The 26446-nt window shown below is 35.2% G+C and overlaps 5 protein-coding genes across 20 annotated transcripts; 1 reads left to right on the forward strand and 4 right to left on the reverse strand.

Moving 5' to 3' along the window:
• Positions 1 to 109: 109 nt before the first annotated feature.
• LOC105286776 (ribonucleoside-diphosphate reductase subunit M2 B) lies at positions 110 to 4704 on the reverse strand. 6 transcript variants are annotated; one of them, XM_026972078.1, is made up of 8 exons: positions 4600 to 4704; positions 4162 to 4247; positions 3178 to 3240; positions 2563 to 2754; positions 2181 to 2422; positions 1800 to 2028; positions 1314 to 1532; positions 110 to 1137 (listed from the first exon to the last, which is right to left on the reverse strand). In XM_026972078.1, the coding sequence occupies exons 2-8, from the start codon at positions 4222 to 4224 to the stop codon at positions 976 to 978; spliced, it is 1170 nt and encodes a 389-aa protein (XP_026827879.1). In that variant the 5' UTR covers positions 4225 to 4247; positions 4600 to 4704; the 3' UTR covers positions 110 to 975. The 6 variants fall into 6 exon arrangements, with proteins under 6 accessions (XP_026827879.1, XP_019889661.1, XP_026827892.1 ...); XM_020034102.2 differs by lacking the exon at positions 3178 to 3240 and having other exon boundaries at positions 2563 to 2756; positions 4164 to 4247; positions 4600 to 4703; XM_026972091.1 differs by lacking the exon at positions 3178 to 3240 and having other exon boundaries at positions 2563 to 2748; positions 4600 to 4703.
• Positions 4705 to 5754: 1050 nt separating this feature from the next.
• LOC113561375 (eukaryotic translation initiation factor 5) lies at positions 5755 to 8751 on the reverse strand. The gene is made up of 3 exons (XM_026972670.1): positions 7645 to 8751; positions 6698 to 6883; positions 5755 to 6500 (listed from the first exon to the last, which is right to left on the reverse strand). The coding sequence occupies exons 1-3, from the start codon at positions 8716 to 8718 to the stop codon at positions 6354 to 6356; spliced, it is 1407 nt and encodes a 468-aa protein (XP_026828471.1). The 5' UTR covers positions 8719 to 8751; the 3' UTR covers positions 5755 to 6353.
• Positions 8752 to 8879: 128 nt separating this feature from the next.
• On the reverse strand, positions 8880 to 16010 carry LOC105286774. 5 transcript variants are annotated; one of them, XM_026972677.1, is made up of 4 exons: positions 11446 to 11530; positions 10042 to 10222; positions 9376 to 9742; positions 8880 to 9157 (listed from the first exon to the last, which is right to left on the reverse strand). In XM_026972677.1, exons 2-4 carry the CDS (start codon positions 10115 to 10117, stop codon positions 9118 to 9120), a joined length of 483 nt encoding a protein of 160 aa, XP_026828478.1. In that variant the 5' UTR covers positions 10118 to 10222; positions 11446 to 11530; the 3' UTR covers positions 8880 to 9117. The 5 variants fall into 5 exon arrangements, with proteins under 5 accessions (XP_026828478.1, XP_026828481.1, XP_026828479.1 ...); XM_026972680.1 differs by lacking the exons at positions 10042 to 10222; positions 11446 to 11530 and adding an exon at positions 15761 to 16010; XM_026972678.1 differs by lacking the exons at positions 10042 to 10222; positions 11446 to 11530 and adding an exon at positions 15761 to 16010 and having other exon boundaries at positions 9376 to 9811.
• A 1192-nt stretch (positions 16011 to 17202) lies between these two features.
• On the reverse strand, positions 17203 to 18287 carry LOC113562667 (eukaryotic translation initiation factor 5-like). The gene is made up of 2 exons (XM_026972675.1): positions 17472 to 18287; positions 17203 to 17288 (listed from the first exon to the last, which is right to left on the reverse strand). Exons 1-2 carry the CDS (start codon positions 18096 to 18098, stop codon positions 17274 to 17276), a joined length of 642 nt encoding a protein of 213 aa, XP_026828476.1. The 5' UTR covers positions 18099 to 18287; the 3' UTR covers positions 17203 to 17273.
• A 1463-nt stretch (positions 18288 to 19750) lies between these two features.
• On the forward strand, positions 19751 to 26214 carry LOC113561415. 7 transcript variants are annotated; one of them, XM_026972626.1, is made up of 10 exons: positions 19751 to 20110; positions 20300 to 20587; positions 20861 to 21416; positions 21488 to 21716; positions 21820 to 22016; positions 22109 to 22216; positions 22401 to 25193; positions 25270 to 25520; positions 25600 to 25852; positions 25937 to 26214. In XM_026972626.1, the coding sequence occupies exons 2-10, from the start codon at positions 20511 to 20513 to the stop codon at positions 25994 to 25996; spliced, it is 4524 nt and encodes a 1507-aa protein (XP_026828427.1). In that variant the 5' UTR covers positions 19751 to 20110; positions 20300 to 20510; the 3' UTR covers positions 25997 to 26214. The 7 variants fall into 7 exon arrangements, with proteins under 7 accessions (XP_026828427.1, XP_026828430.1, XP_026828440.1 ...); XM_026972629.1 differs by having other exon boundaries at positions 25630 to 25852; XM_026972639.1 differs by lacking the exon at positions 25937 to 26214 and having other exon boundaries at positions 19752 to 20110; positions 25270 to 25531; positions 25630 to 25771.
• The last annotated feature ends 232 nt before the right edge of the window (positions 26215 to 26446 follow it).

Raw genomic sequence — 26446 nt, forward strand, 5'->3', positions numbered from 1 at the left:
TCTTTGGATAAACCACATAATAGAAAAAATTGCTTTCTTCTATTTTTCAAATCATAGATTTTTCAATCCCTAAATCTCTAGCAATTATAATAAAGGTTCAGAAGAGGAGTAGTCTTTTAAATCATATTTATTGTCATAACATTACTGTCTACATACATGTCAAAAGACTTACTAATTCAAATACTGTTTAAGATTTAAATTAAAGAATCTTTGTCCTCATTGTGATTATTCATCTAAATTTATGTACAGTTTTTAACTTGGTCAAAATTTTAGTGGCACTTCATAATAGAATAATTGATGTAACAAGGCTCTTTTATCAAACTTTGCGATACTTTAACTTTTCAAAAAAAAATGAAAATATAACATAGAGAAAAGATAAATTATATCTAAACGTAACACGCATATAAATGTCTGGAGTTCGTACCATTGTAAAATAAATCGATATCAAATCATAAAAGAACATTTTAGTAAATTAGTCTCTAATTATAAATTTAATTTGTTTCGTTCTAATTAAGCTCTCTTCTCAATGGCTTATTAAACAACTTGATTGACCGATAAAAAGAGTATCGTAATTTCAAAGTACTTTATCGGAATAACAACAATTCATACAATTATTTTCTATTTTCAAAACTTTTTCGCTGTTTATTAGTAATAGAAATATTGAATGAGTGTGAATTAGAATAATGGCAACTATCTTTTTTCCATATATTGTTAATGTATATAGAATAGTATTTTACAAAATTATTAAAAATATCTTAAATGTAATTACGATACTTTTTTTGATGCCGTTAATACGTACCTTACAATTTTTTTATAAACATTTCTTTGTCTTGCAAACATGTCATACAATTTTAAAGCATATCACTTTAGTATAAAATTATTTCTAAATCTTAAAGATAATTAATGTACAACTTCTTCATGGATCAAGATATGCGAAGTCACCTTATTTTTACAATACTTATGATAAACCATGTGCTAAAAATTTGCATCGAACACCAAGTTCGATGCTTTTTTCTGAGAACTTTCTTCCACAACTCCAAACTTTTTATATTCGCCTACCTTCTTCTCAAAGAAATTTGTCTTGCCCTCTAAGGAAATGAGGTTCATGAACGAGAACGGATTTTCCGAATTATAAACCTAAAATTAACAATATAAAATTATCTCTATTTTAATTACATAAAAATTAAAAGAAAGTTAAAGTAAGGTAAAAACTGTTCATTATCACAATAGCCATTATCAATTAGATCATGTAAGGAAACAGGAAAAGAGTAATAAATGCAAAGTGTACGAGATAATAAAATTTGTCTACAAACCTTTTCAAATCCTAATGCAACGAACAATCTGTCTGCAACAAATTCAATGTAAGTACACATGAGTGTACAATTCATTCCTATCAGTTCAACTGGCAACGCCTCTGTTAAGAATTCTTTTTCGATTTCCACAGCATCCATTATTATTGATTTTACGCGCTCAAACGTTGGCTTTTGTATAATATGTTTAAACATTAAACATGCAAAATCGCAATGTAATCCCTGAGAAAAAAGTAATAAAATAATTAAAACACAGATGCATGAGGTGCACTTTATAATTTGATATTAATAAATTAATTTTTTCATTATAATTTAGGATATTAATATTTTTAATTACTTGTAATAATCAATTATAAAGTTAATTATTAATAATTAAACTATTATTAAATATGCATGGATAAAATTAATAATTTAATGTGTAACTTAATAATTACTAAATAATAAATATAAATGTTTTATCATAAATATAGATATAATTAATATACTAACTTCGTCTCGTGAGATGAGTTCGTTACTGAAAGTAAGACCTGGCATAAGTCCTCGCTTTTTTAACCAGAATATCGCAGCAAAACTGCCACTGAAAAAGATGCCCTCAACTGCCGCGAATGCAACAACACGCTCGGGAAATGCAGCACTCTCATGATTGATCCAGTTTAATGCCCAATTAGCCTTCTTCCTAACACAGGGAAGCGTCTCGAGCGCATTAAATAAAAAGTCCCTTCAAATAAGACACATTAATTAAAATATTTTCCGTGATTAAAATAATAATAAAATTAAAAGTTGCTTGATATTATACCTATAAATATATAAAGCAAACAAATATAATTATCGATATATTATAACTTGTTATAATTATATTTGCATATTTACTTTTCTTTCGGATCAGAGATATAAGTTTCAATGAGCAGAGAATACATTTCAGAATGAATATTCTCGATGGCAATCTGGAAACCATAGAAGCAGCGTGCCTCTGCGATTTTCACTTCTTGACTGAATCTTTCAATTAGATTCTCATTGACAATACCGTCGGAAGCCGCAAAGAACGCTAGAACGTGAGATATGAAATATCTTTCGTCGGAATTCAGCTTTCCATCCCAGTGCTTCTTGTCCAGCTGTTCAGAAATTAAAAATACGTTATAAAGAATTCGAGAGAAAAAACTTGTAAAATCTAATCTAAGTCTTAGTTCGGTTATCTTTTATTTATAAATTTATGAAGTCATTCGTTCTGAAGTCTTATCGTTTAAATACTCACTTTGTGGAGAGCTACTTCTTCTACAGTCCAAAAGGAAGCCACGGCCTTTTTGTACATGTCCCAAATATCAGGATATTGAATAGGGAAAATTACAAAGCGATTTGGACCTTCTTGGAGCAACGGCTCCAGTTCAGGATCGAACTCCTCCTTCAATTGCACCTTTCGCACAGCCTTCGTCTTGGAAAGCTGTAAATGTATTATTATCTCATGAATGAAATGTACATATATTTTACCCATAAATACAAAAACTAAATAAAGGATATTAATGTACAGTATCATAAACACAATTCAGTACATTAATGCCGCCTAAACTTTGGATATTGATCTTCTACAGTTGTTTTCCACTCTAGACCCACATCTTCTCTTATATTACGTGAAAAGCAGCATCAGAATAAACGTAGAATGCACGTATGACAGATGTAGAATATATATTATACAAGTATGGATAAAATAATAGATTATATGCGAACATCCTACATTTGTCAGCGCATTTTGTTTTTTTTGTTTATCACCCCTCTTAATATGATATTAGGCATGTCGAGAAAACACATGTTTAGAATGTGAGACAAATGTAGATATCAATTGTAGAAAATTATAAAAAAAAGTATTATTTACTTCAGTTTTTAATCCATGATCTTGAGAAATAGTCGGGGATATGCACGATTTCTTTGGTGATGTCTAAAAACAGAAAGCAATATTAATTTAAATGATATAATAATAATAATATATTCGAAAAAATTTATAATAATGAATAGCAGAATTAGCAACTATACTATTATATAATTTATATCACTTTTGCCTTCCCACATAAACCTGACTTATATCTATTTATTTATGATTTAATAATAATACAAAAAACTAAGTTATATTGTGTCATCAAAAGAAAACTTTGTAACAATCATTTAATAAAAAATGTAACATTTTAAGATCTTAAATGTATTTAACTTAAATCCAGCATTATATAAGTATAAAATATCTGAATTGTAATTACGATACTTTTTTCATTAATATACTTTACATATATATTTTATAAACATTTCTTTGCTTGCAAACATGACGTATACTTTCACAACATATCACTAATATATAAGTGCTACACAAGGAAATTTATTTTAAAGTTCTATGAAGCATTACATTATCCATTACATAACAATATATTACATTAATACATGCAATACGTTCTAATGTGTAAGACCTTCACACCTTCTAATAGCAAATAGTATCACAAGCATTTTTCTTGATACAAGATATTCTTACTCTATGCATGAAATAGCAGAAATTCTTATCACAGTCGTAAACTATCTCATATTATCATAAAATCTAACTACAATTATATTTAAACAAAAGAAAAAAGAGAGTAAAGAATGACAATAAAGGTAACAAAAACTTGTGACCAAAAGAAGAGACAAATCAGCTTGGTAAACATAAAGCAAATAAAATTCTTGTTTAATAAAATAGAAAACAAGAATGAAGAGTGAGAAAGAGGGAATCGTGGAAGTAAAATACAACGTTGAACATTGCTGCCTGTTGGCATAAATGTTCAAGAGAAGAAGGAGGAAACCGAAAGGAGCTTGCCGAAAAGGCCGATAAATAACTTACATGCAACGATACATCCTCAAGGTGCTTGCGAACGTTCTCCTTGGTAGATTCGTGCAACGCCATCGTTATTGGAACGTTTCTGTAATCTTCGAGCCACGACTTCAGATGGGACCAACCCGTAACCACGATGACGACGACGAACTGCGAGCAACTTGAAGCAACCACAGGAACGTTGCCGCCGCAATTACGCGGTAAAATTATCTCGATTGGATCTTATTGGCCTGCGATTCCAGCATTTCGCGCGTAAACCGCCGACCACCAATCAGCTGATCGCGTCTTGCCGCCAAATCTACCAATTTTTATATTTTCCTTTCTTTTCCTTAATATCTTGTTCATCTCATCGAAAATATTCGCAAATAACTTCTTCGCGGATGAAAAATACCGTTCCTCGCAATTAATCATCGTCATAAGGTGATCTCTAACCATATTTTAGCATACCTGTTGTCAGTGAAAAATCTAAGAGCGGACATGTGAGGTAATTGAGTGAAACATCTGGCGAGCGCTTTTATGTACAAGCATGGACGTTGAATTACGTAGCCAGACATTTGTTTCAGTCGGTAACACGCTACGTTTGGTTCTGTTCCGTACTATGTCCATAAAATAAAAGTTAGATAAAACCGAATAATTACATCTTCTTCCAAAATTAAACAAAAGAAGCACCGAATTAATTTGCGTACACTGAGGTGCATAAATGACTTCCTTTTTCGGTGTAGATAGGTGTAAACGAAGCATACATTCCACCACGCAGATGGCGCGCTTATCTACACCATTTACACCGAAAAGGGAAGTCATTTATACACCTCAGTGTACATACCTAATATATCACGTGCATAATGTTGCACTTTACGTACTGGATATATATTTGTCGAATGCGGATTCTCAGTCACCTTCTAAAAAAATATCGAGATATAAAAAACATTGATCACTATTTATACACTTTATATGAAAGCAAAAGGAAATATATTCAAAAATAAGCGATGTACAAAAGTACGAGAAGCACGAAAACGCCGAGCGATCGAATTGCATCGAAAAAGTAGGAATTACTATCAAACTTAGTTGCTGCATAAAGACAACTGTTGAATATTTTATATTTGAACATTATATAAATAAGATAAAAAAAGAAAAACATATGTATTCTTTTCAATATAATTTAATATATATATAATTTAAATTTAAAATTTAATTTATAGAATATAATTTAATATAATAGTTTCTTTTTAATATACTCCTCAAATTAAAAAACTGAAGATCTTTAAAGAAGCATAAATATAAAGATTTAAATATATTAAAGCTATGAAAAATTATTTCTGTTATTTCTGACGTGATATGTAATCATATATTTACTTACTAATCTTTTTACATTATTACAATTAAACTTAGTTTTGATTTTAAAACTTTGAGGAAAACATGATTATCATATGTTTTACAGAATTATATTACATATGTATATAATTAAATTATATTACATATGCATATCATTGAATTAATAAATCCAAGTACTATTTCTATTGAATTAATATCACATCAATGTAAATAGATAATAGTAAATTTTACATTTTACTCTTTGTTGCGAGAACCAAGAACACCTGGGAGATCGTTGCAATAAACCATATTTATTTGAATAATAATTAGAATAGTAAATAGATACAATAAAGAACGCTTTTAGCAGGCCAATTTCCCAATAATGGTAAACTATACATGTCTCTCTTTCCGTTCTTTTCCACTTGAGACTGATGCATTTCAAGATATACGCGCATCTCCGATCTGAGTAAAACAATCTTTGTAACAATTATTAATTATGAAACAACAATCTTTTTTTGTGATAAACACGCAATTACACGATATCGTTAAAACAATTAAAAGCAGCATTAAGAACTGTACAATAGACGGATTAAATCACGCTGAACGCTTGAAAACAGTTAAAATTTCTTTTTCCCATTTTTTTTTGTTCAGATATAAGCAACATTCAGACATAAAACGGCAATTATGCCGCTTTCGTCATACTAAAACAACGAAATTCCATACACTCATTTGCGTATAACTTGAGATTGCATTTGCACGATTCTCCATATTCTGTGTGCTTGAAGAGAAAATTATCATACATCTCGTATTACATGTTTTCGAGACCAGTAGTTTTTTTTTATCATCTGTTCACGCGTATATGTATATGTGTGTATGTGTACATGTGTGCTTTAAATGGCATCAATATCGAAGTCATCCTCATCGGAATCACCATTCACGACGGCAGCGGTGCCAGTGGTAGCAGCAAGTTTCTGAGTTGCCGGTGGCTTCTGTTGTTGCTTCAGCGACTCCTGCTTGGCTCTATCATCATATTCGATCTAAAAAAAAAAGGATCGTACAGCATTAGATATGTCGTTAGATATGCCACAAAATATGTTAAAATACAAGTAATAATAAAAGTTCAAAACGGATTTTCTTCTCAAAAAAATTACAAAGTTACCGTTACGTTAAAAAGAGTAAATCCTTTTTCTCTCTTTCATTTGATAAAATCTATATAATAATGAGGAATATTTACCTCTAAATCGTCGTCTTCTTCATCGGATTCTGACTCCTCTTCCTCCGCAACTTTTAGCCATGTTAAGAATGGTGCGGCCCGATCGTGAATTTCCTGAGACAGATCCTTTGAGACGTATTTCTTACTGACTTTGCTCGACCACTCGTCAAATGCCTTCTCCTCCAGGATGTCAGCATCATAAAACAACTAAAAAATACGTGTACAAACAGTTTAAATTAAATCCTAATTTGATCTTTGTAAAAATTTTGTAATACGTAGAAATACTTAATAATGAATAATTTATCTCCAAGATAAACAAAAATTTTAATAACATTATATAAAGTTATAGAAAGATTATATAAAATATAGAAAACAATTGCAGAGAAATATGAGAAAAATAGAAATTTACTAAAAATATAACACTTTTATCAAGAATGTACAGAGAGAGAGAGAGAACGACTAAACATTTTCTACATTTTAGAGCACATTATCAATTTAAAAACAGCTGTTTAATTATAAAATTTGTGAAATATAAACAGAAAAAGTTCACTATTAGTGCTACGTGTGATGCTTCAAATCACTCATAAAAGATCAGTATCATAATAGCGATTTTTTAAATTTTATTTTCATAAAAATAATCTTTCTAATATCAAAAATAAAACAAATATAAAGCAGTCTACGGTGAAAGGTCTTTCAATTATACGGTGAACATGTTAATAAAAGTTAATTACACGCGCGCGTAAATTAATAATATATTAAATTTTCCATAACATATTGAAAGTTTGACATATTAAAGAGTCAATTAAAATTATGTAAAACGTGCAAATTATTATGTTATACGAAGGCCGAATTTAATCAGTATTATATTGCAGATTTTATTATATTTTTGATTTTAATTCACTTTTTGCCCGTACATTCACACTACATGCACAACACTTTTTAAATATTTTTTAAGTTTGCCACTTTACCTTGAGAATTCCAGGGACCTTGGGCATCAATGCATCCTTATGCAGTGCGATTACTTGCTCGATACCCCTGATAAGATATTTCTGTGCCTTGATGTCATCATGAGTGAAGCGTAGCAACAAAACACGGTATTTTTTCGCTTGCGCAGCAATGCTCTGATCAAACAGCAATTCGGCGAGAATCAATGGTGCTTTGGTCTTGATCTCCAGTCGTTCTGCTTCGGCGATAATCTCCTTGTGATTGTTATCGAGTTGACCGGCATCACGGCGGCACTTGACTAGCTTGTAGAACATATCCATGCGTTCCTTCTCGCTTTTATCGAGGTCATCACTGATGGTCATACCCTTCGCACCGTCTGTCAGGTCCTGCAGACGAGCTCTAACCGCCTCCTCGGATACATCCACCGCCCATTTGTCATCATCGTCATCATTATTGGCCGTTCTTTCAGGTGGTGGTTCCACCACGTTGTCTGCGGTGTTGTTGAGCTCATTTTCCGGAGAACCAGATCGATCATTGCCGTTGGTAGTGACAGCAGTGGCCGCAGTCGCAGATGCAGCTTCCCCGTTGGCACGTTTTGAGCGTTTGCCACGTTTACCTTCCGTTAATGAACTACCCTGTACTGCTGGGTTCAAGCTTGGCGGATTTTTTAGAATGTACGTGTTCAATTTGTGATTGCTCTCCAAGAGACCATGATGGCCACAAGCCTTGCAACCTTGGGAAATGGTGCCCCTCTTCGAGCTGACCATCAGCTCGGTTTCCGGATTGTCGCAAGCAGGGCAGAGAACATATTTCCGGATAAAACCGTCCAATAAATCCTGAAGTTTTGTGGCATCGTGCGAGCCGTTAACGATAAAGCGTTCGTTCTTGAAGTCGAATTGCGTCTGTGCACCCAGTTCGCAGCCGAAGTATTTGGTTGGATATGTGGCTGGACGGCCGATCGCCTTTGCTACGTCCACCATGTTAACAATTACCGTTTTGATGCCATTTCCCTTGCCCTCCACTTTTGCTTGAATCCGCGGCATCTTGTAACGGTAGAAGGCATCACTGACATTGCGGTTAACATTCACGCTCCCCATCGTGACTGATGTTTCCGTCTCCTCTTGCTTTTGACAAACTGAACTTCTCTTCCGATTGACAATAATCTCTGATGAGACGTCGTTGTGAAAGTATTAAAAAATTGCAACAAGAAGATAGTCTCTCAAGCGGCTGATGATGTCGAGTACGTTATCCAATCTTCTTTTTTTTTTCAAGTCGGTAATGTCTTCGTCCTAGTTCTTCTAAATCCCCTCTGTTGCACGCTTCCAGCCAGCGACAGTTTGATAGCTGGTGGTGACCAATAGCAGGCAAGGGCTGCTGCTACCCACTCGCGGTGGCTCGTGACAGCGTGTCGAGTCAGGGTTGTTCTGCCTCTTCTCAAGGTTGCAATCTTTATTAGCGGTAAGGCGTGTCGCGCCGCTACCCGCTGCTGACGCCAGTCACGTTTCTCTGAACGGTTGTAGCTTCCGATGCCTATTACTGCACAAGTATACATTAATATCTTAAAGGCTTATCATCAGTTAATTTTAATCATAAGTTGAATCAAATAAAAAAGAAAGACCAGAAATTTAATTTTAAAAGATTTGAAAAAAGAAACTTGCTACAGTAATATCGTGTCATACATTTTTTTAAATTAATTATATCAAGATTAAAAATCAAAGGTGGCTAGTTTCATAATCATCAAAGTTCATATTCACCTGGAAAATTTTGAAGTTCTGTGTTTGGGCAGAATCAAATGGAGGTTTAAGAACCGTTGGATGGTATCTTGATGCCTCGGGTGTTGCCTCGGTTTCGCGGTGGCGGGCGGGGTACGGGGATAGTCTTCAATGATCATACACGCTGCCTGTCCGTCGCTCGTCGCTCTAAGAAAGCCTGGCGATTGGTGGTACCAGGTTGGTGATAATGCCGACGTTAACTCGCGGGTTAAGTCGCGCGGAAACAAATGATCGTGGGTAGTGATGGTGTTGCCGTTTAATGATCGTCTGTCGGATGATAACGCTCTACCGTCGCCGTCGCCTTTGCTACACGCCAATCCTTTCCTTCTGGATGATATCCTGGATGTTTCTACGAATGACGGAAAATGGACCATTGATTCCTTCTGTTGATCTCGAAGTGCGATGCTGAGCTTCTATTCTATTTTACAACAAAGTTGAAACATTTCCCAATTCGAATGGCAATTGGCAAATATATTAAAAGTCATCTTTTCACATATTCAAGCAGTGTAACTATTATGTTTCTTGCGCTAACCTCGGGATCATATTAATTACGGAATTAAGGGTGTATTCCATGTGTAGAGGAAAATAAGGAAAATCTTGCAGGTCGTTTTTTTATCCATGCAGGTTCGGTCTGCTAAAAGCGCTCACGTGATACAGAACCATGGGGATGAATTCCGGGGGAATTTTCGGGCATAGATGATGTCATCAGACCGGTGTGTCTCATCCGGTTAGGACGTTAACGATCATCCGGATGATTTTCGGGCGAAACGGACTGTATCAGGATCATGATAGTGAAAGTCGCAAGGACTGAATGGGACTGAATGTCCTTCTTGAAGATGTTGAAGATCGTGAAAACAAAATTGCGATAAACAGATTAAGCTCCCTCCTCTCCTTTTTAGTAATCGAACAAATGCAATCACGATAAAATAAAAACTCGCTCGAAGTGTATTAAACGGTAGCCTAACAACTAAATGGCAAAAACTTATCTAAAATGATTAAACTTGATATTAACGCGTGAAACGTATGCAATTTTCAACATTTTATTTAATTTAATAAGAGCTTAATAATTTTATTTAATGTAATAAAAGTTTAACTAATCCTTATATTATAAGGATAAATATTTTATTTTAACTTATTTATAATAATACTTTTTCCATTACACTGACGCGAAAAAGGTTGATTTAGTAATGCATATTTACTTTACAAAACTTATATATAGAAATCACATACGAAGTTATACGATCGCTACAAATACTTTGAAATCAATGTTGTCTTCGCATTAAGATAAAAGGACAAAGCAAAGACGTTACAACACGATATACATAAGACATTCCGAAGGATAGAATGTTCTATTCTATCAGCCAGTATATTTGAGATATGCAAATGCAAATACGACGCGATACGCATTTCAGTCTGGTATTGTAGAGTGCCACTCGTATTTCTACACGCTCAATTGCAGCCGATGCAGTTGTTTACAATAACTGTACGTTATTAATATTGATTCTTGCGCTCCATTTACAGCGCTATAAGCGGCGCTTTCGTGGTTATTAGATACCTTAAGACACTATTGAGACACGCTGGCATGTATCAAGACAGAATTAAATTATATTTCGTATACCGAGTAAGTATGACAAGTGCATAATCGAACATGCAAAACGTTCAGAAAACTTGTAGTAAATGAGGTGCAAGTTTTTAGACAATACTTTTAGAAAATAGCTGACCGAATAGAACATAATAGTGGCGTAATATATAATCAGAACGTTACGGAACAACCGATATATTGTTATAATAACAACGAATATTATCGCGAATTTACAAAGTAAAGTGTTTGAAAAGATGAAAATCTTTGCTTCGCGTCTTCGTCGCGAGACTGGTGTCAACGTGTCACGAGAAAATCGTTGAGAAGCATTATCAAGGGTGTTTACGAGTGAATACCGAGTGTTATGCCGCAGCCTATTAGCAAATCTCGGCAGTCAACGCGGTGGGGGAGTGACGATCGTTCGCGGTGAACTCCCTCGGGGAATCGCGTGTGCACCAGGGAGCGGGAGTTACCTGCTCGGTACAGACGCATAAGTCGTGATTTGCGACGGTGACGCGGCTGCCGCAGTCGCTGTCGTTGATCACCAGGTGTACCCAGATCTTTTTCCCTCGACAGCACACTCCCGGAGCAGAGAGGGAGAGAGAAGAACGACGAAGTCCGAGAGCAGACAGATAGACAGACAGAGTTAGAGAGAGAAGGGAAAAGTGGAGCAGGTCTGTCGTGTCGCCGAGAGAGAATCGATTCTCGCGCAGGGGTAGGCTCGCGAGTCGAGGAGGTCGGCCTCTCGCTAGCACAACTGGACTAGTCGCTCGTCTCTTCGTGGTTTGACGACTCTCGGGACCCGGGTCGGTCTACCCTGCGGTGCGCACGCGTCTTCGGCACCAGCGCCGGTATATTGATCCGGGTAACGGCGCCGATTCGTACGCCGATGTCTCCTCTAGAGAAAAGTAATCTTCGGGCAAGGTCACTCTACGTCTACTACCGAGTGCTCGGCTCGGTTCGTAGTAGCTCGCCGATCGAACGACGGATATCTATACAATGAACACGACATTAATACACACTCGCATGCGCGAGATTAGATTAATCTCTCAAAATTGAATCCTAATCCCGTGAACAAGAATTGAACAGTGCCTCGTAGAAATATCTTGCGGTTGGCTGATCAGTGGGAGTGATTCTGTTTAATGATTCACGAGTAACGTGAAAGACCTGGTGGAAGGTCGTGGAATAGGTTGACCCAGGTCCGGACCAAATTGGAAATCTCGTTACGATTTTCGTTTACGGTTTTCCTGACTATCTCTGTGTCCAATTAAATTAAATGGCAAACATATTTTGAATAATGTGCATGTGTGCGTATTGAATAAACAAATATTTAATTTGATAAATAATTTAGAAGTTTTGTTTATGCTGTTGTCGATCGTGAGTGTCGGCTTGACAATCCCCGACAAATGCTTTCCTCGCCATGAAACCCGTTCTGGCATGCTTTTGCTTTTGCTTGCGAGAAGCTGCTGGCGATTCGGATTCAGAGAAAGTGAATGCGCGTGACTTGTAATGTCACTTCATTGCTGACAAAAACACATTCCCTTCCAATAAATATTATCATATCGTTCTTAGAAAGACAACACATCTCTCTCGGCTGCACTATAGCAAATGGCAAAGATTATTTTATGTTATCTCTATGAAATATTATGTATAATGTTACATATGTTTTATTTATATCGATATATATATATACGGCACATATATCGCAAAACGTAGAATTGCAACGCGATAAATCGCAGAGTATTTATTCGTATGCGAGATGTTTGTATTGCGGAAATTTTATGTCTCGTACTGACATGAGAACCACTAACGTTTGATTAAGAAGTATTATTTTGCATCGTTATCGAAAACGCTATACATGTTTAAGGGTCAAAGCGGCAGGCCATCTTAGTCAGATAAATACAAAAAACATCTTGCGATTCTCGTGCGAACAAAGGAGGAACATTTAACTTATCACCGTTTAATGAAATAATCTCAAATTATCTTTGCAACTTAAAAGCACCTATTCCTTTGAAAAAGTACATAGGATGCAACAAAACAATGTTTTTAATTCTTAATTAATACACTGTGCTTTTATTCTTAATATTTATCATTATTATTTAATTTGAAGAAGAAAAGAGAAATAATGAGAGCAAAAGCGCGCGTATACGCAGAGAGGGAGAATTAAAAATTTTTAAATATCTATTTAAATAGCTATCTAGTTAAATAATTATTTATATTTTTTCTTGTCCATCCATATAAAATATTATAAATTATTCATACACATTTTAATGCTGTAGAAATGTTCAACCTTCAGAGATAAAATTTTCTGTATTGATAGCTGATCGAAGAAAAGTTTCGTTTATATTTATTGATAGGAGTGTATAAATAATATAAATACAGATTAATTCTCATTGCCCATCACGATGAAATTAAGAGAGAAAGAGTAATGGAAAAACAAAAACTGCGAAATAGAAAAATTCTTTACGATTATTTACATATAGATTGTTTAGCCTCCGATATTCACCGATAGCTATTTAAGCATTTTTTTATAACGTCATGTAATCTAATTAAATACATATATCAAACATCTAAATCTAAATAGTGGAAATCAGAGCATTACAGATGTACCGTGAAAAATAATATCTTTATTAAATTGTAATATAAAATGAATTTTATTTAATTTTATTAATCAAGTAGATTTATCGTAAATTATGAGATTAATATTAAATTTAATATGTATTAACTTTTATCTGCTTTATTAAATATTTGGATAAAAATTTGTCACAAAAAAAAAAAAAAAATAAATTGAAACAAAATTGTGATTATATCAGATAAGGTTACCATTGATAACAATAAATATTTAATATCACTGCTGATATCGTATCTTAATTGTTAGAGATTTCTTGGATATAAGATATTACAAACTGATCGATTACAATTTAAATAAAATTCTATAGAAAAATAGCGTAATCGATATTATCCCAACATATTTAGTGAACAAAAATGGCAGATATGCATTGTAATATCTAATTTAAGCGATAGACGAGTTACTAAGCGATCACTATTGAACCAGTGGAGTACTTATCATTAGATGACACAGCAATTCGCAATTTGTACGATATGTAAACGACGTACGAAGCATTCGTTCGTAAATTCGTTCGTTCTTTCTTTATCTACTCTTTATTGCGACAATTACTACATTTACACGAGCGCTACTTCTGTAGTAACTTACTCGAATTATAGTAACTTACCCCGTTTACACGCAGTGAATTATCGGTTTACCCCGTTTACACGCAGAGAATTATCGTAAGTTATTATAATTCGAGTAAGTTACTACGAAGTAGCGCTCGTGTAAATGTAGTAATTGTTACATTACGAAATAATGTATAAATATTCATATACATATTTCAAGGGGAGCTATTGTATTCTATGTATTTCTTTAACCGATATTAAAATATCGATTATTTAAATAACGAGATATTATAATACATTTCTGGCATTTTGATTTATTAACATTGATAAAGACGGGCAAGCGAAAGATTCATGATACTTTATACTTGAAAAATCTTTGAAAATGGAGATGTGAGATATCAGCAATCAACATATTGAATGTTTTTTAATGTTATCAGAAGTGCTTGAAACACTAATGGAGATGAAAAAAAAAGATATTTCTGGGATTTTGTTAATCTTATAATCTTAAAACATATACAATTTTCATATAAAACACGAGAGGGAGAAATGAGAAAATGGATAATCGATGGTTAGGCATGACGACATAGGAAATTATTCAATAAGTTTCTCACGTTTTTCCAAACGAGCATGTCATACCGCGAAGTTCAAATATTTTATGTAGTTATATAGCTTAATCATTGTGTAATATCATTTTCAAATGTTCGCAGCATGCAAATTTGTAATGCGAATACATCGGACGCGTGATGCAAATTGTTTACAAGAATATCTGTTATTCGTCTGATCCAACGCTGTACATTCTGAATGTAACTAATAAATAGACACTGCCGAGCAACGATACAACAATAAAGCACTTGCTTCGAGTTAATCACTATGTTCCCACAGTACCTTCTTCTTCTTAATGTAGGAACGTATTGAAGATATGTTGCGAAGAACAAACAGATAAAGGCCAAGATATTTGCACTAGATACCTATGTATTTTGGGGCTAAACTGTTCGTTTGATTTTTGTATAAACAAACAGATGTTCAAGCTTCGAAGACTACATCGAGGCGAATCCATCAATAAAATATCGCAACATTGCAGGATCAGTTTCGAATACATGACATGTGAAGCTTTACTTCCTCAAGGTGCAATACACATTTTCCGATGCGTGTTTTCGATCAGCAGGGAACATCGCAAAAAAAAAACGCGTTTATCCAGAAATACAGTCGCATGCGGTCGCGACATTCCTTTTATCGGCGGGGCCGATCATCGATAAGAAGGTATCAGTTTTGTGTCCAACACGGGAGCCACGAGTGCGACCGAGCAAGCAGGGCCGAGATACGTGCAGCGTGTGCGCAATTCGCGAGACCGGTTCAAGAGAGATTCTTCCCCGCGATGGCAATGACGCATCATCGTTCATGCGACACGCACTCGAGGCGTCGTCGTCGGAGAAGAGGGACACGCTTATTTCCGTAGGAGAGCAAGGGGATCATAGTTCGCTCCCTCACTCGTGCGCATCGTGCCTTATGGATGTCCAAAATGGCTGATCGCTAAAATTAGCGTGCACGAGCAAGAGAGCTGAGCGACAGAGAGAGCGAGAAAGAGAGAGAGAGAGAGGACGAGGGAAAGCTCACCTCGTTGTCGAAGTAAAGTCATATAAAATGGTATCGCCCTGCTGGACGGCCGCCTTCTAGCGTGAAAATCTTCCGCTCGGGTGAGCCGAGATACGGGACAGATGGATCGTCCTCCTCGGGAACAGTCCGACGTGTCCCGGGTGGTGCTTGCGTTGCTCTGATCGATCAGGGTCAACGAATTGCGCTGCGGGATGCCTCGCGAATGGAGAGTGGTCGCTCAAAGCAGTCTTGTGCTATTTTCCGCCGTTGCTCTGCTGGGGATCGTCGGTCGCTAAAAGGAATTGGCGAGGACTCCTGTTGTTGACAGATTCCTGTGAATACCACGTCGTACTCGACCAGAAACGTATCGAAACTGAAACGTGCTAAACCGAGACTGGCTGAGAACCTAACTGAGTCTGCGCTGCAGGACAGTATGCTCGCATATGACTGCCGCCAGCGCCACTCGTCCCGCAGTGGTGATATCGCGTATCACCTTGAAGATGTCCGCCGATACATCAGCAAGGTGAGAGAAGCTGACGAACTCCGAAATATTTTTGACTTTTAATTTATTTATTAGCAAATTAAATTAAAATTGACATTGATGATCCAGCACAAACTGTGTATTATTATACTGATCCATGGTAAAAAACTTGTTTTCAAGGGGAAGAATAGAAAATTTATTTATTGCTCATCCCGGAGGAATGTGTCCTACTTTTACTGGTAAAGAACCCTTTATTGATTTAAATAAAGAAAATCGTAATATAATAGTAATTCTTCAATAAACCTGTTTATTACTGGAAAATAAAAAATCAACAAAAAAATAAAGAGCTTAATCTACAACACAATATTGCGAGACAGAGTTAGAAAGTTCAAAATAATGAAAAATATAAACATACCATACCACGTACAGAGAGATTGTATTTTATAATAGTTAATATAATAATAAACAAAAAATTATTAAAGTTAACAATAATTTCAAAAAGGAAAATGATCTTATATTAGTAAAACTAATTGAAATATGAAATAAATAAAAAAACTTCATTATTTGAAGTTTTTTTATATTAATATAGCCTATACGTTAAAAAGTTTTAGTTATTATAAATTATTATTTATAATTATTTATAACTAATTACTTTTATTACTTATTATTATTTATACTTATTTAGTAAAAATAACTAACTATAAGACCAAAGGCACTTATAATAAGAACACCAATTAATAGGATGACTATAATTGATCCTCCACATGTTTGACAAATAATTATTATTCAATATTGCTTGACCTGCTAAATTCCTAGAAAGTTTGCAGTGTTCTCTCTTTCTTTTGTTTCAGGTGATGGAGTAGTTTATCTTGATCTTGTTCATTACTATTACTCATTTTTAAATTACTGAAATTGTTTTGTTCATCATCAATGACAATTAATTGTTCTCCTTCAGTTGTTTTTCAATTGTTTTTCTTATTTCTTCTGATGTTTGTGATGGTTCTTGTCTTTTACGTGGACTTGCAGTGGTTACTGTTGGTATTGCACTAGCAGCTATAGCAATTGCCCCTAATAATATTAAGATTGTTTTACTTGTCATTGTTAAGTATCCTTTCTTTGTTAGTTTATTCCTCACCTGCAAATATTATATGCCTTTTTTAGCAATAGTATATATTTAAATAGTATATATTTAAAATAATTATAAATAAGTTTTAAATTATTTTAATAAATAAATAATAATGAATTATTCACCGTTCTTTCAGGCGGTGGTTCCACCACGATGTCTGCAGAGTTGTTGAGCTCATTTTCCAGAGAACCAGATTGATCATTGTCGTTGGCAGTGACAGCAGTGGCCGCAGTCGCAGCTTCTTCGTTGACATGTTTCGAGCGATTGCCTTCCGTTAATGAACTACCTTGCACTGCTGAATTCAAGCTTGGCGGATTTTTTAGAATGTACGTGTTCAATTTGTGGTTGCGCTCCATGATGCGACCATGATGGCTGCAAGCCTTGCAATCTTGGAAAATTGCGCCCCTCTTTAAGCTGACCATCAGCTCGGTTTCCGGATTGTCGCAAGCAGGGCAGAGAACATATTTCCGGATAAAACCGTCCAGCAAATCCTGAAGTGTTGTGGCATCGTGCGAACCGTTAACGATAAAGCGTTCATTCCTGAAGTCGAATTGTATCTGGACACCCAGTTCGCAGCCAAAGTATAGGGTTGGATATGTGGCTGGACGGCCGATCGCCTTTGCTACGTCCACCATGTTAACAATTACCGTTTTGATGCCATTTCCCTTGCCCTCCACTTTTGCTTGAATCCGCGGCATCTTGTAACGGTAGAAGGCATCACTGACATTGCGGTTAACATTCACGCTCCCCATCGTGACTGATGTTTCCGTCTCCTCTTGCTTTTGACAAACTGAACTTCTCTTCCGATTGACAATAATCTCTGATGAGACTTCGTTGTGAAAGTATTAAAAAATCGCAACAAGAAGATCGTCTCTCAAGCGGCTGATGATGTCGAGTAAGCGATCAATCTTCTTTCGTTCAAGTCGAAGTATTGTCTTCGTCCTGATCTTCCCCTCTGGAAATCCCCTCTGTTGCACGCTTCCGGCCAGTGACAGTTTGATAGAAATAGAAAAACAGTTTGAAGTCCGTCCGGTCGATAGCGATAGTGATAAATAAATGGGCAGAACTGGCAGAAGTGCGATTCTGTAATGATAACGATAGCGAAATTATCGTTAAAAAGTTAGCAGGCGATAATATAAAGCGAAAGCGATAGTGATAGCGATGGCACGGCAATAGAAGCAGAGACTTCCAACATTAGAAAATACATATGCAGAATGGAAAACGGAACGAGCGATAGCAACAAAATTTCCAAATTTCGCCCATCCCTACCCAGACAGCACAAAATGTCCTCAGGATTATCCTGAATATGTCCAGGACGATTCAGGATATTTCGAGGATGTTTTAAGATATGATTCTAAATTTGTTTTATGAAAATTTAGTATGTATTTATAATTATTTTCAATTATGTAAAATATTTAACATAATTAGAAATTTTGAATATTGTAATAAAATATAAATATCCACTGGATAACCACAGGATGTTTGTAAAATATATGGCCTGTCTATATTATGTCAGATAGATTATAACGTCCTAAAATTATCCTAAACACATCCAGGATATCCTGAGATTCCCGCCTCTAATTCACCAAGCGACCGATAGATGGCCAGGCAGGCGTGACGTTCTCGCAAGAAACATTTGCGTTATCACCTTATAAATAACCATCCGGAAAACCGATCCAGTACTCTTTTCTTCTTCTTTTCTTTTGAAATCATTATTGCTTGAAGTGATATCTCGTTCCACAAGAGTGAGATTCCACTATACGAAATTTAGAAAGTAATTCATAAAATATAAAAATCTAGTTTTTTACAAAAATGTGACTTAACTCTGTCTATCTTTGAGGCACTGATATATAGAATTGATAAATACCCATACAGCACAGAAATCAATTAGGACATATATCCTGTGGACGTCCCTGCGACGTCCCTGGAGCTTCTGTGCTGTATGGGTTTCGTCCTTGAAACGTAAGAATAATGTCCCAACATATCCTATAGAAATCCTTAGGATATTTCATAGGATTTCCCTCGATATTCCAGAGGATCATATACGGCTATCATTTCCTCTTCCTCGGGACATCCAGAGGAGATCGAGGATTAAAATGGGATATCCTCAGGATATCACACATGTACGTCCTGGATGTTCTTTGGATGTCCTTAGGACATCCTTGTGCTGTCTGGGTATCGGCCTCTCAAATATCTGCATTTAAAGCTTTGTGTCCACGATGCTAGAAATCGATCCGAGATCTCGATCCAAGAAATATGTGACCAATCAACTTGCAGCTTTTTCATAAAAGCTACAAATTGATTTCTAGCATCGTGGGCACTAAGATTTAAGTACGTGCGACCAATATTTTAAATATATGTGAGTATTTCGTGTTCAAATTTCGCGGTGCATTTGGACCGAAATTTCAATTGGTTGCGCTCATCATGCCGCCGCCGCTATGCGCAATACATCTTTCTTTTTACATCGTGTTCTCTATTCACGTGCGATACGGCACGGAAGAATCGTGCGTTTTAGGTTATTAGAGGATTCGCATAGATAATGTTAAACTGCATCATTGAAGATTGTGCATAATAACGTGGTGCACATTACTTGAGCTTTTTCTTTCTTGATTAATTTACATGAAATGCCGCATGATCCTGCGGATAAAACGCATAGAAAACCGCGTCAGACCAGAGGCACCCCGCTCGGAAGATATGTAAATCTCATATCACTTGGCGTGACACTTTTCTACGGTGGTATATTATACCTTTCCTATAGAAAAAAGTAAGTACTTCGTATGCATTCGTGTATTTTCGGATAAATATTTGTGTTTCGCGTATTCTTCAATTTTATTTATTATTTAACTTTATTTAATTTTGAATCGAAAAATCTTGGAAATAGTATTTACAAATATTAACTTATTCTAGAATTGGAGCATAATTCCTGTAATGAAATTTTATTCCACTATTACAGTGTAATTCCGCTCGCAAATACCGACGATACGTATAAGAAAATGTTAGAAGAGGCTAGAAAAAGGGACTATCTTGTAGACTATCCTCCAATTATGCACGAGCTTGCCGACAAGCTGTTTTGGGAAGGATTATTTAAACCTGAATCAGAGGATGCACAAAAAACTGAACAAGATTAAATAATAGTACACATTGAGTTTTCACATAGATGTATAATGGATCTTAAAGAAGGTGGGTTATGTAAGCCTAGTAGTCCAGAGAGGAGATTACGGTTAAGGAAAGATAAAGAAAGGTATATATATATATATGTGTATATACATAACATGATGTATTAAAACTCAATCCTCAGTCAAACATGTAGTTTTATGTAATAACAAGTACCTTTTTATAAAACATATTTTACGAGAAAGAAATATAAGTAATGTACAAACGATCTTGCAATATTTTTATTGTTTCTTTTTCCTGTTAAAATTAATTCCTGTGAATATTTGTTTTTATGTTTACTTTTTATGTCAACATGTAGAACCTGATAGGGTAATACAAAAATATGTTTCTCTGTATTTAGTGCAGATAATAAGACTCGTCTTTCTACTTCCAATGACAAGTGTGAAAAGAATGATACAACTTGTACATCACAGTCTCAATGTGACGATGATAGTATACTGGACTTCAAATCACCGAAAAGAATGTATTCTGTGCAACCAACAATTATTAGCAGTAATAAGTACACGAATAAGTCGAAAAAAAAGCCGATACCCCACTCTAAATCGAAACCCATTAACAACGACAAAAAAATCGAGGGCAAACCGTCACATAGTAGGAAAATTTTACACGATGTACAACAGCCACCGATCGAATCATCGTTTTTCAAATCGGAGAAAAAAGCAGACCCAGCTGATGTGAAAACAGCTTGCGTGTGTCCGTTATGTTTTAAGAACTTCAAAGATGAAAGCTCGCAAGCTATACATATGAAGAGCTGTGCGATAAAAAATAACGTGTCGACGAAGAAGCTGATGGTTGCGGTGGAACTGCAAGAGCGGCAGGCTGCGGAGAGGAAGTCATTGGGTTTACTTTCCGCCCCTGCGTTACAAGAGAAGAAGAAACCTGCTCCGCGTAAATTGGTAGGTATTTTATACGGAATGACAGAAATGGTTTTGGGGTAGTTTGCGTTTGAATAGGTGTGCTTTTCCAGGCGTCCCACGACGACCCCGATCTTCAGCTTGCTTTAGCACTTTCCAAATCCTTACATGAAAAAGAGGAGATGGAAGAATGGGGTGAACAAATGATGGTTATATCGTCCAATCCGTTATTGCCAGATAATAATGCAGAGCAGTGTCGGAAAACGACGTTGCAGAGCTTTGGATTCATTAGCGACCGAAATATATCACCGGCAGATAACTTGTCCAATAAAACTAAGAGAAGTATGTATTATCTGTATAGTATAATTGCCGCGATCGATAAGTGTGACTACTAAAATAAATTTATATCTTCATTTTCAATCCTCCTTTCTATTTTTTTTTTAAGAAAGACCTATTGAACGGACCATTCTTCAGAGACGTACGGCAGTAGAAAGGGAACGTATTTTAGCAGAGAGAATAGCTGAAATACTTATGGGCTACAGAGATTTCACTCAAGGATTGCAGGAAGAGGAAGAACGGAGTGATAACGTCGAAAAGAAAATTATTATCAAAAATCGACTGCTTCAGGAATTGCGTCAGACTGTAATTACATTCGATTCTTAATTTAGTAGAAACCATTTTGCAAATTTCGAATGTATGTGCATTCCGACATCCATGTCTTTCTGTTTTTCTAGGAGAATACATTGTGGGATAGGACAAGATTAACTGCGTCTGAAAATGTATTTTATGTAGACCAATTATTGCCTCAGACTACGCCGTCCAAGAAAGAACAGAAATTAAGCGTAAGTTGGTTGTTAAGTTAACAAACTATTTATAAAAATACATATGTAAAATATATATAGTAGTGTCATATAACGCGATAGAAGAATTGCTTTGTGTATAACTTAAATCAGCTTCATGTAACACATAATTATATATTATATAAAATGTAATTATATTTTATATTTTATTTTTTTACACAAAAAGCAAAAAGCAAAAGAAGTAGAAACTGTAGAGGCAGCAGTTGATGAAGAGGAATTAACGATTTCTTCGAATGAGATGAAAGCATGTTGCAAGGAGAAAAGATTTCTTGATATATTTGTAAAAAGTTGGGGAGACATACTGAATGATAGTTCCGCAAGTGATATTATCATACTCGTGAGAAACGGCAAACACATTTGGACGCACAAGCTAGTTTTCTACGTACGTTGTGCTAACATCTTACTTGACGTAATTTCCAATGATACAGAATTCGCTACTGCGAAAGAAAAAATTTCTTGGATCGATACGGATTACGACGTCGCTCTGGCTTTTCTAGAGTTCGTTTATTGTGGCGTGATAAACAGAAATTCGAAGGTACTCGATATCGATGCGTCATTATCGAGCATCAGAGGTTTAGCGAGAAAATATAAAGTAAACGATTTGTTTGCTTACTTGCGTCAAAGAGAGCTTACATCTGATGTAACAAAAGTCGAAGATGATTCTAAAAATTGTGAAAACGTGGAAAGTATACGTGAAAATGTGGAAACCACTTCAGGTGTTTTGAAACTAAATGAATCTACTTCCAATACATCGTCGAATCATACGCGTGATGGCTTGGACAACAATCTGCGTCCTCGAGAAGCACTGTTGCAGGAAGATAATATAGATTCTTTTGAAGATAATCACACATCTATAGAGGAGTCCTACGTTCTGGAAAGTGAAAATATTATTTTAATGAAATCACCGGATAAAATAAAATCTAGAAATAACACACCCACCAAGTTTGACTTTAGCGCATCTCCTGACATGTTTGACGATGCGCCTGACGTGACAAAGTATAATGATACAAGCACAATGTGCTCCGAGGAGCAGGAAGATTCAAATATTAACATATTATTAAGCTTGATTAAACAAGATGCAGACGCTGATATCTCTAGTCAAAGATCACCAGTTAGGAGGCCTCGGAGCGCAGAACATTCAGAATCGATCGAAGATACAGCCACTTGTTCGAAAAATGTGGAACAGGATGTAATCGAGATTGATTCGGATTCTGAATCAAATTCAGTGAAACCGCCCACCATTAACAATTCTTTACAGAAAAATTCTTCGAGTGACGCTGCTCAAAGCAGTAAATCGAGTATACCAAACCAGAAAAGTGATCTAACATTGTTCATCGAGAAAATTCAAAGGCAAAACGCAAAATCGGATTCGGATTTAGATACAGATTCCGATATAGAATGTGACGTACAAATATCTCCTATGAGACATAAAAATCCATTTCACATAGACAAACGTATCCCCGAAGATGTTCAATCGAGTAATGCTGAACAGCCAATCAGCACAAACAATAAACCTGGTAGATTAAGTATAATGGAACGATGCATACAGTCATATGCTAACAAAAATCCAGAATTTTATTCTCATTGTTCTAGTGAACGTGAAAATGGCAAGCAAACTGAGACTTTACATCCAATTTCTGTATCCCCTAAGACACTGGCAGAACCTTACGATGATACGTTATATTGCACGAAAAACTTTACTTCACCAGCTGAAAAGGATAGCAACTTAACAAAGCAAGTCGTAACTGCGCCACCATCAGCAACAACAAGTCAATCGTCAAATGAGAGTATTTCTGATGTAGAAGTGAATGAGACAGAGATTTCTATGTATTCTAAATACATGAAAGATCACAAGGATAATAGCATTGCGAAATATCGCGCGGTAATCGAGAAAAATGCATCAGACAGTGATCTGTCTAATGAAAGTACCTCATCCACTTTGGTCAATGAAAGTAATGAAATTGATGAACGTGAGAATGATGAAGTGTTGACACAAGATGTAGATATAATTGTTTCGTCGGATACAGAGATTGAGAGCATATCTTCCAGCGTCAGTTGTCCTGTACAAGACGATGATGCTGATCACGAGAATCCAATGTTTCGTCTCGTGCAACAATCTAAAAAATCAAGAGAGAATAATGGACAAAATATAGAAGATAAAGAAAATGGTCAATCAGTCAGTATTCCAAAAGCCGTGACGACAACTTTAGAGGAACAAAGAGACAGTAGTGGGATAATCGGTTCAAATCATGATAGCGTCAACAGTAGTACAGGTAGCAAATCTGATAATGTAAACCTTAACGCATATTTTACGCAAAACACATCTAGATTAAATAAATCGCGTGATAACCAGAAAGGATTTATCCCAAACTCGACGGCGACATTTTCCAGTCTGGATTTTTCGAATGTAGAAAGTCGATATTCAGACGGCAAAGACTGCAATAAATTTATGTCAGAGTCGTCAAACAATTGTGAATTAAAAAAGTCCATCGAACATTCTTTCAACTTCGAAGACGATATATATCTTGCAAACGTGGACGTCGAGAAATACGAAAAACGAGAACAGCAAGCTTTGGAAAGGAGTCAATCAAGTAGCGTGTTAACTTTGACAGAATTTCGAAAAAGTAATGCACGAAGATGCACTAATAAAAATAATAACAAGAATATCAAAACTAGCGGCATAGCTGACGATATCACGTCTGGAAATTTAGACCGTAATAGAACGTCTTTGACTCAAAATTTTGCAGCTATTAGGACATTTAAGAAAAAATCTTTATCAGAAGGACAGATTAGTAGCAACATATTACGTAATCAGGAGACAACTTTTAAAGATATATCTTCGCAATTGCAATGCAGTTATAGTCAAAAGATTGGAGATGCAAAAATTGAGCCTAAAATATTCGACAAAGATGTTACGCCTTCGCCTCATTACAATAGTATGAGTTCTCCTGAATTGCACGTAAGTTTATTAATAATGATAAATTCCTTTGATTGAAAATATGTTTTTTTGTACGAGTGTATTATTTAATTTCCAGAAAGAAATGAAAAAATACGGATTAAAGATACAAAAGCGTAGCAGAGCTGTAAAATTGTTATCGCACATTTATAACGAGCTTCATCCCTTGATACCTACAACTGAGGTGATTCCAGAAGAAAAAGTCACTGAAATATCAAGCGATGAAGATGATGGCCCACCAAAAAAAAAGCGGAATGTAGAAGATAATTATGTAGAAAAACCCGACAACGTCGAGGGAAATGATGATGAACTGCTTTGTTCTCAGGATAGGTAAACCTAATGTAAATATTAAATATTCTTTTTTGATATATCGTGTACGGTAGATGCAGCGTAATGATATTTATTACAGCAATAAGAGTATAAATTCTTTAAAAGATAGAGTCAGCAAAGAAATGGAATTTTATGAAACCGAATCGTATCCGCCGTTAGAAAATTCATCAGATATTACAAAAGCCTTTACGAAACTGATAAATCTTGACAAAGCTTTGTATAACAAGATATTACAATACGAACCTATAAATATCGAAGAGTTACGTTCCACGTTACGGACACATGGATTCAAATGCAAGCTTCCCAATCTCATGAGTTTTTTGGATGAACAGGTGCGCTTCTTTTTATGCAGTGAAAATGTAGTGATTAAGCATCTTAAGAAGTTATTAAAATAATTTGGACTTTTTTATTTTCAGTGTATTACATTTTATGTACCAGAACAGAGCAGTAGGAGCAGAATCCGCAAGAAAACATAATTCTGTACACATGAAGTACTTTCAAGGAACTCAAATAAAATTTTTATATCGTTTTCCGTAAGATACACACTATATAAAATATGAGTAGTAAGTTTTATATATTCTATGTGATTATCAATTGTATATATCTGATTTGTAGCACATTATATTCTTATACTTATTATATATTATTCTTGAAATTTGTTGAAGAGAAATATACAATTTACATTTTGTAAATTTAAGTAACTCATAGGTCAGTTTATTTTTGCAAATTATTTTTTCAGGTAAAGAATCCGTTCAGTTCAAGAAAAGCTAGAACTATCGATACTTCTTGCTTTTTTTGTTAAAATATTAAAATTCCTACTTTTTATTTATTTTTGATTAATTTTATTATTAAAAATTAGGATTTAGTAAGATTATACCACAGACAATGAGATTTAATTAAATATGAGTATGAGAGTAATTTAATAT

The sequence above is a fragment of the Ooceraea biroi genome, chromosome 1 (genome assembly GCF_003672135.1).
Source record: "Ooceraea biroi isolate clonal line C1 chromosome 1, Obir_v5.4, whole genome shotgun sequence".
NCBI classification, from domain to species: Eukaryota; Metazoa; Arthropoda; class Insecta; order Hymenoptera; family Formicidae; genus Ooceraea; species Ooceraea biroi.

Coding starts and splice junctions, on each gene's coding strand:
- LOC113562667 (XM_026972675.1), bottom strand. CDS start 18,098: ATGGGGAGCGTGAATGTTAACCGCAATGTCAGTGATGCCTTCTACCGT.
- LOC113561375 (XM_026972670.1), bottom strand. CDS start 8,718: ATGGGGAGCGTGAATGTTAACCGCAATGTCAGTGATGCCTTCTACCGT. Junction 6,884..7,644: donor AGGTCCCTGGAATTCTCAAG/GTAAAGTGGCAA, acceptor CGTATTTTTTAG/TTGTTTTATGATGCTGACAT. Junction 6,501..6,697: donor AAGAAGACGACGATTTAGAG/GTAAATATTCCT, acceptor TTTTTTTTTTAG/ATCGAATATGATGATAGAGC.
- LOC105286774 (XM_026972677.1), bottom strand. CDS start 10,117: ATGAGACACACCGGTCTGATGACATCATCTATGCCCGAAAATTCCCCC. Junction 9,743..10,041: donor TCCCCATGGTTCTGTATCAC/GTGAGCGCTTTT, acceptor CGTCATTCGTAG/AAACATCCAGGATATCATCC. Junction 9,158..9,375: donor AGAACTTCAAAATTTTCCAG/GTGAATATGAAC, acceptor ATACTTGTGCAG/TAATAGGCATCGGAAGCTAC.
- LOC113561415 (XM_026972626.1), top strand. CDS start 20,511: ATGGATCTTAAAGAAGGTGGGTTATGTAAGCCTAGTAGTCCAGAGAGG. Junction 25,194..25,269: donor TGAGTTCTCCTGAATTGCAC/GTAAGTTTATTA, acceptor TTTAATTTCCAG/AAAGAAATGAAAAAATACGG. Junction 25,853..25,936: donor TGAGTTTTTTGGATGAACAG/GTGCGCTTCTTT, acceptor TTTTATTTTCAG/TGTATTACATTTTATGTACC.
- LOC105286776 (XM_026972078.1), bottom strand. CDS start 4,224: ATGGCGTTGCACGAATCTACCAAGGAGAACGTTCGCAAGCACCTTGAG. Junction 3,241..4,161: donor TTGAGGATGTATCGTTGCAT/GTAAGTTATTTA, acceptor TTCTGTTTTTAG/ACATCACCAAAGAAATCGTG. Junction 2,029..2,180: donor ATCTCTGATCCGAAAGAAAA/GTAAATATGCAA, acceptor TCTTATTTGAAG/GGACTTTTTATTTAATGCGC.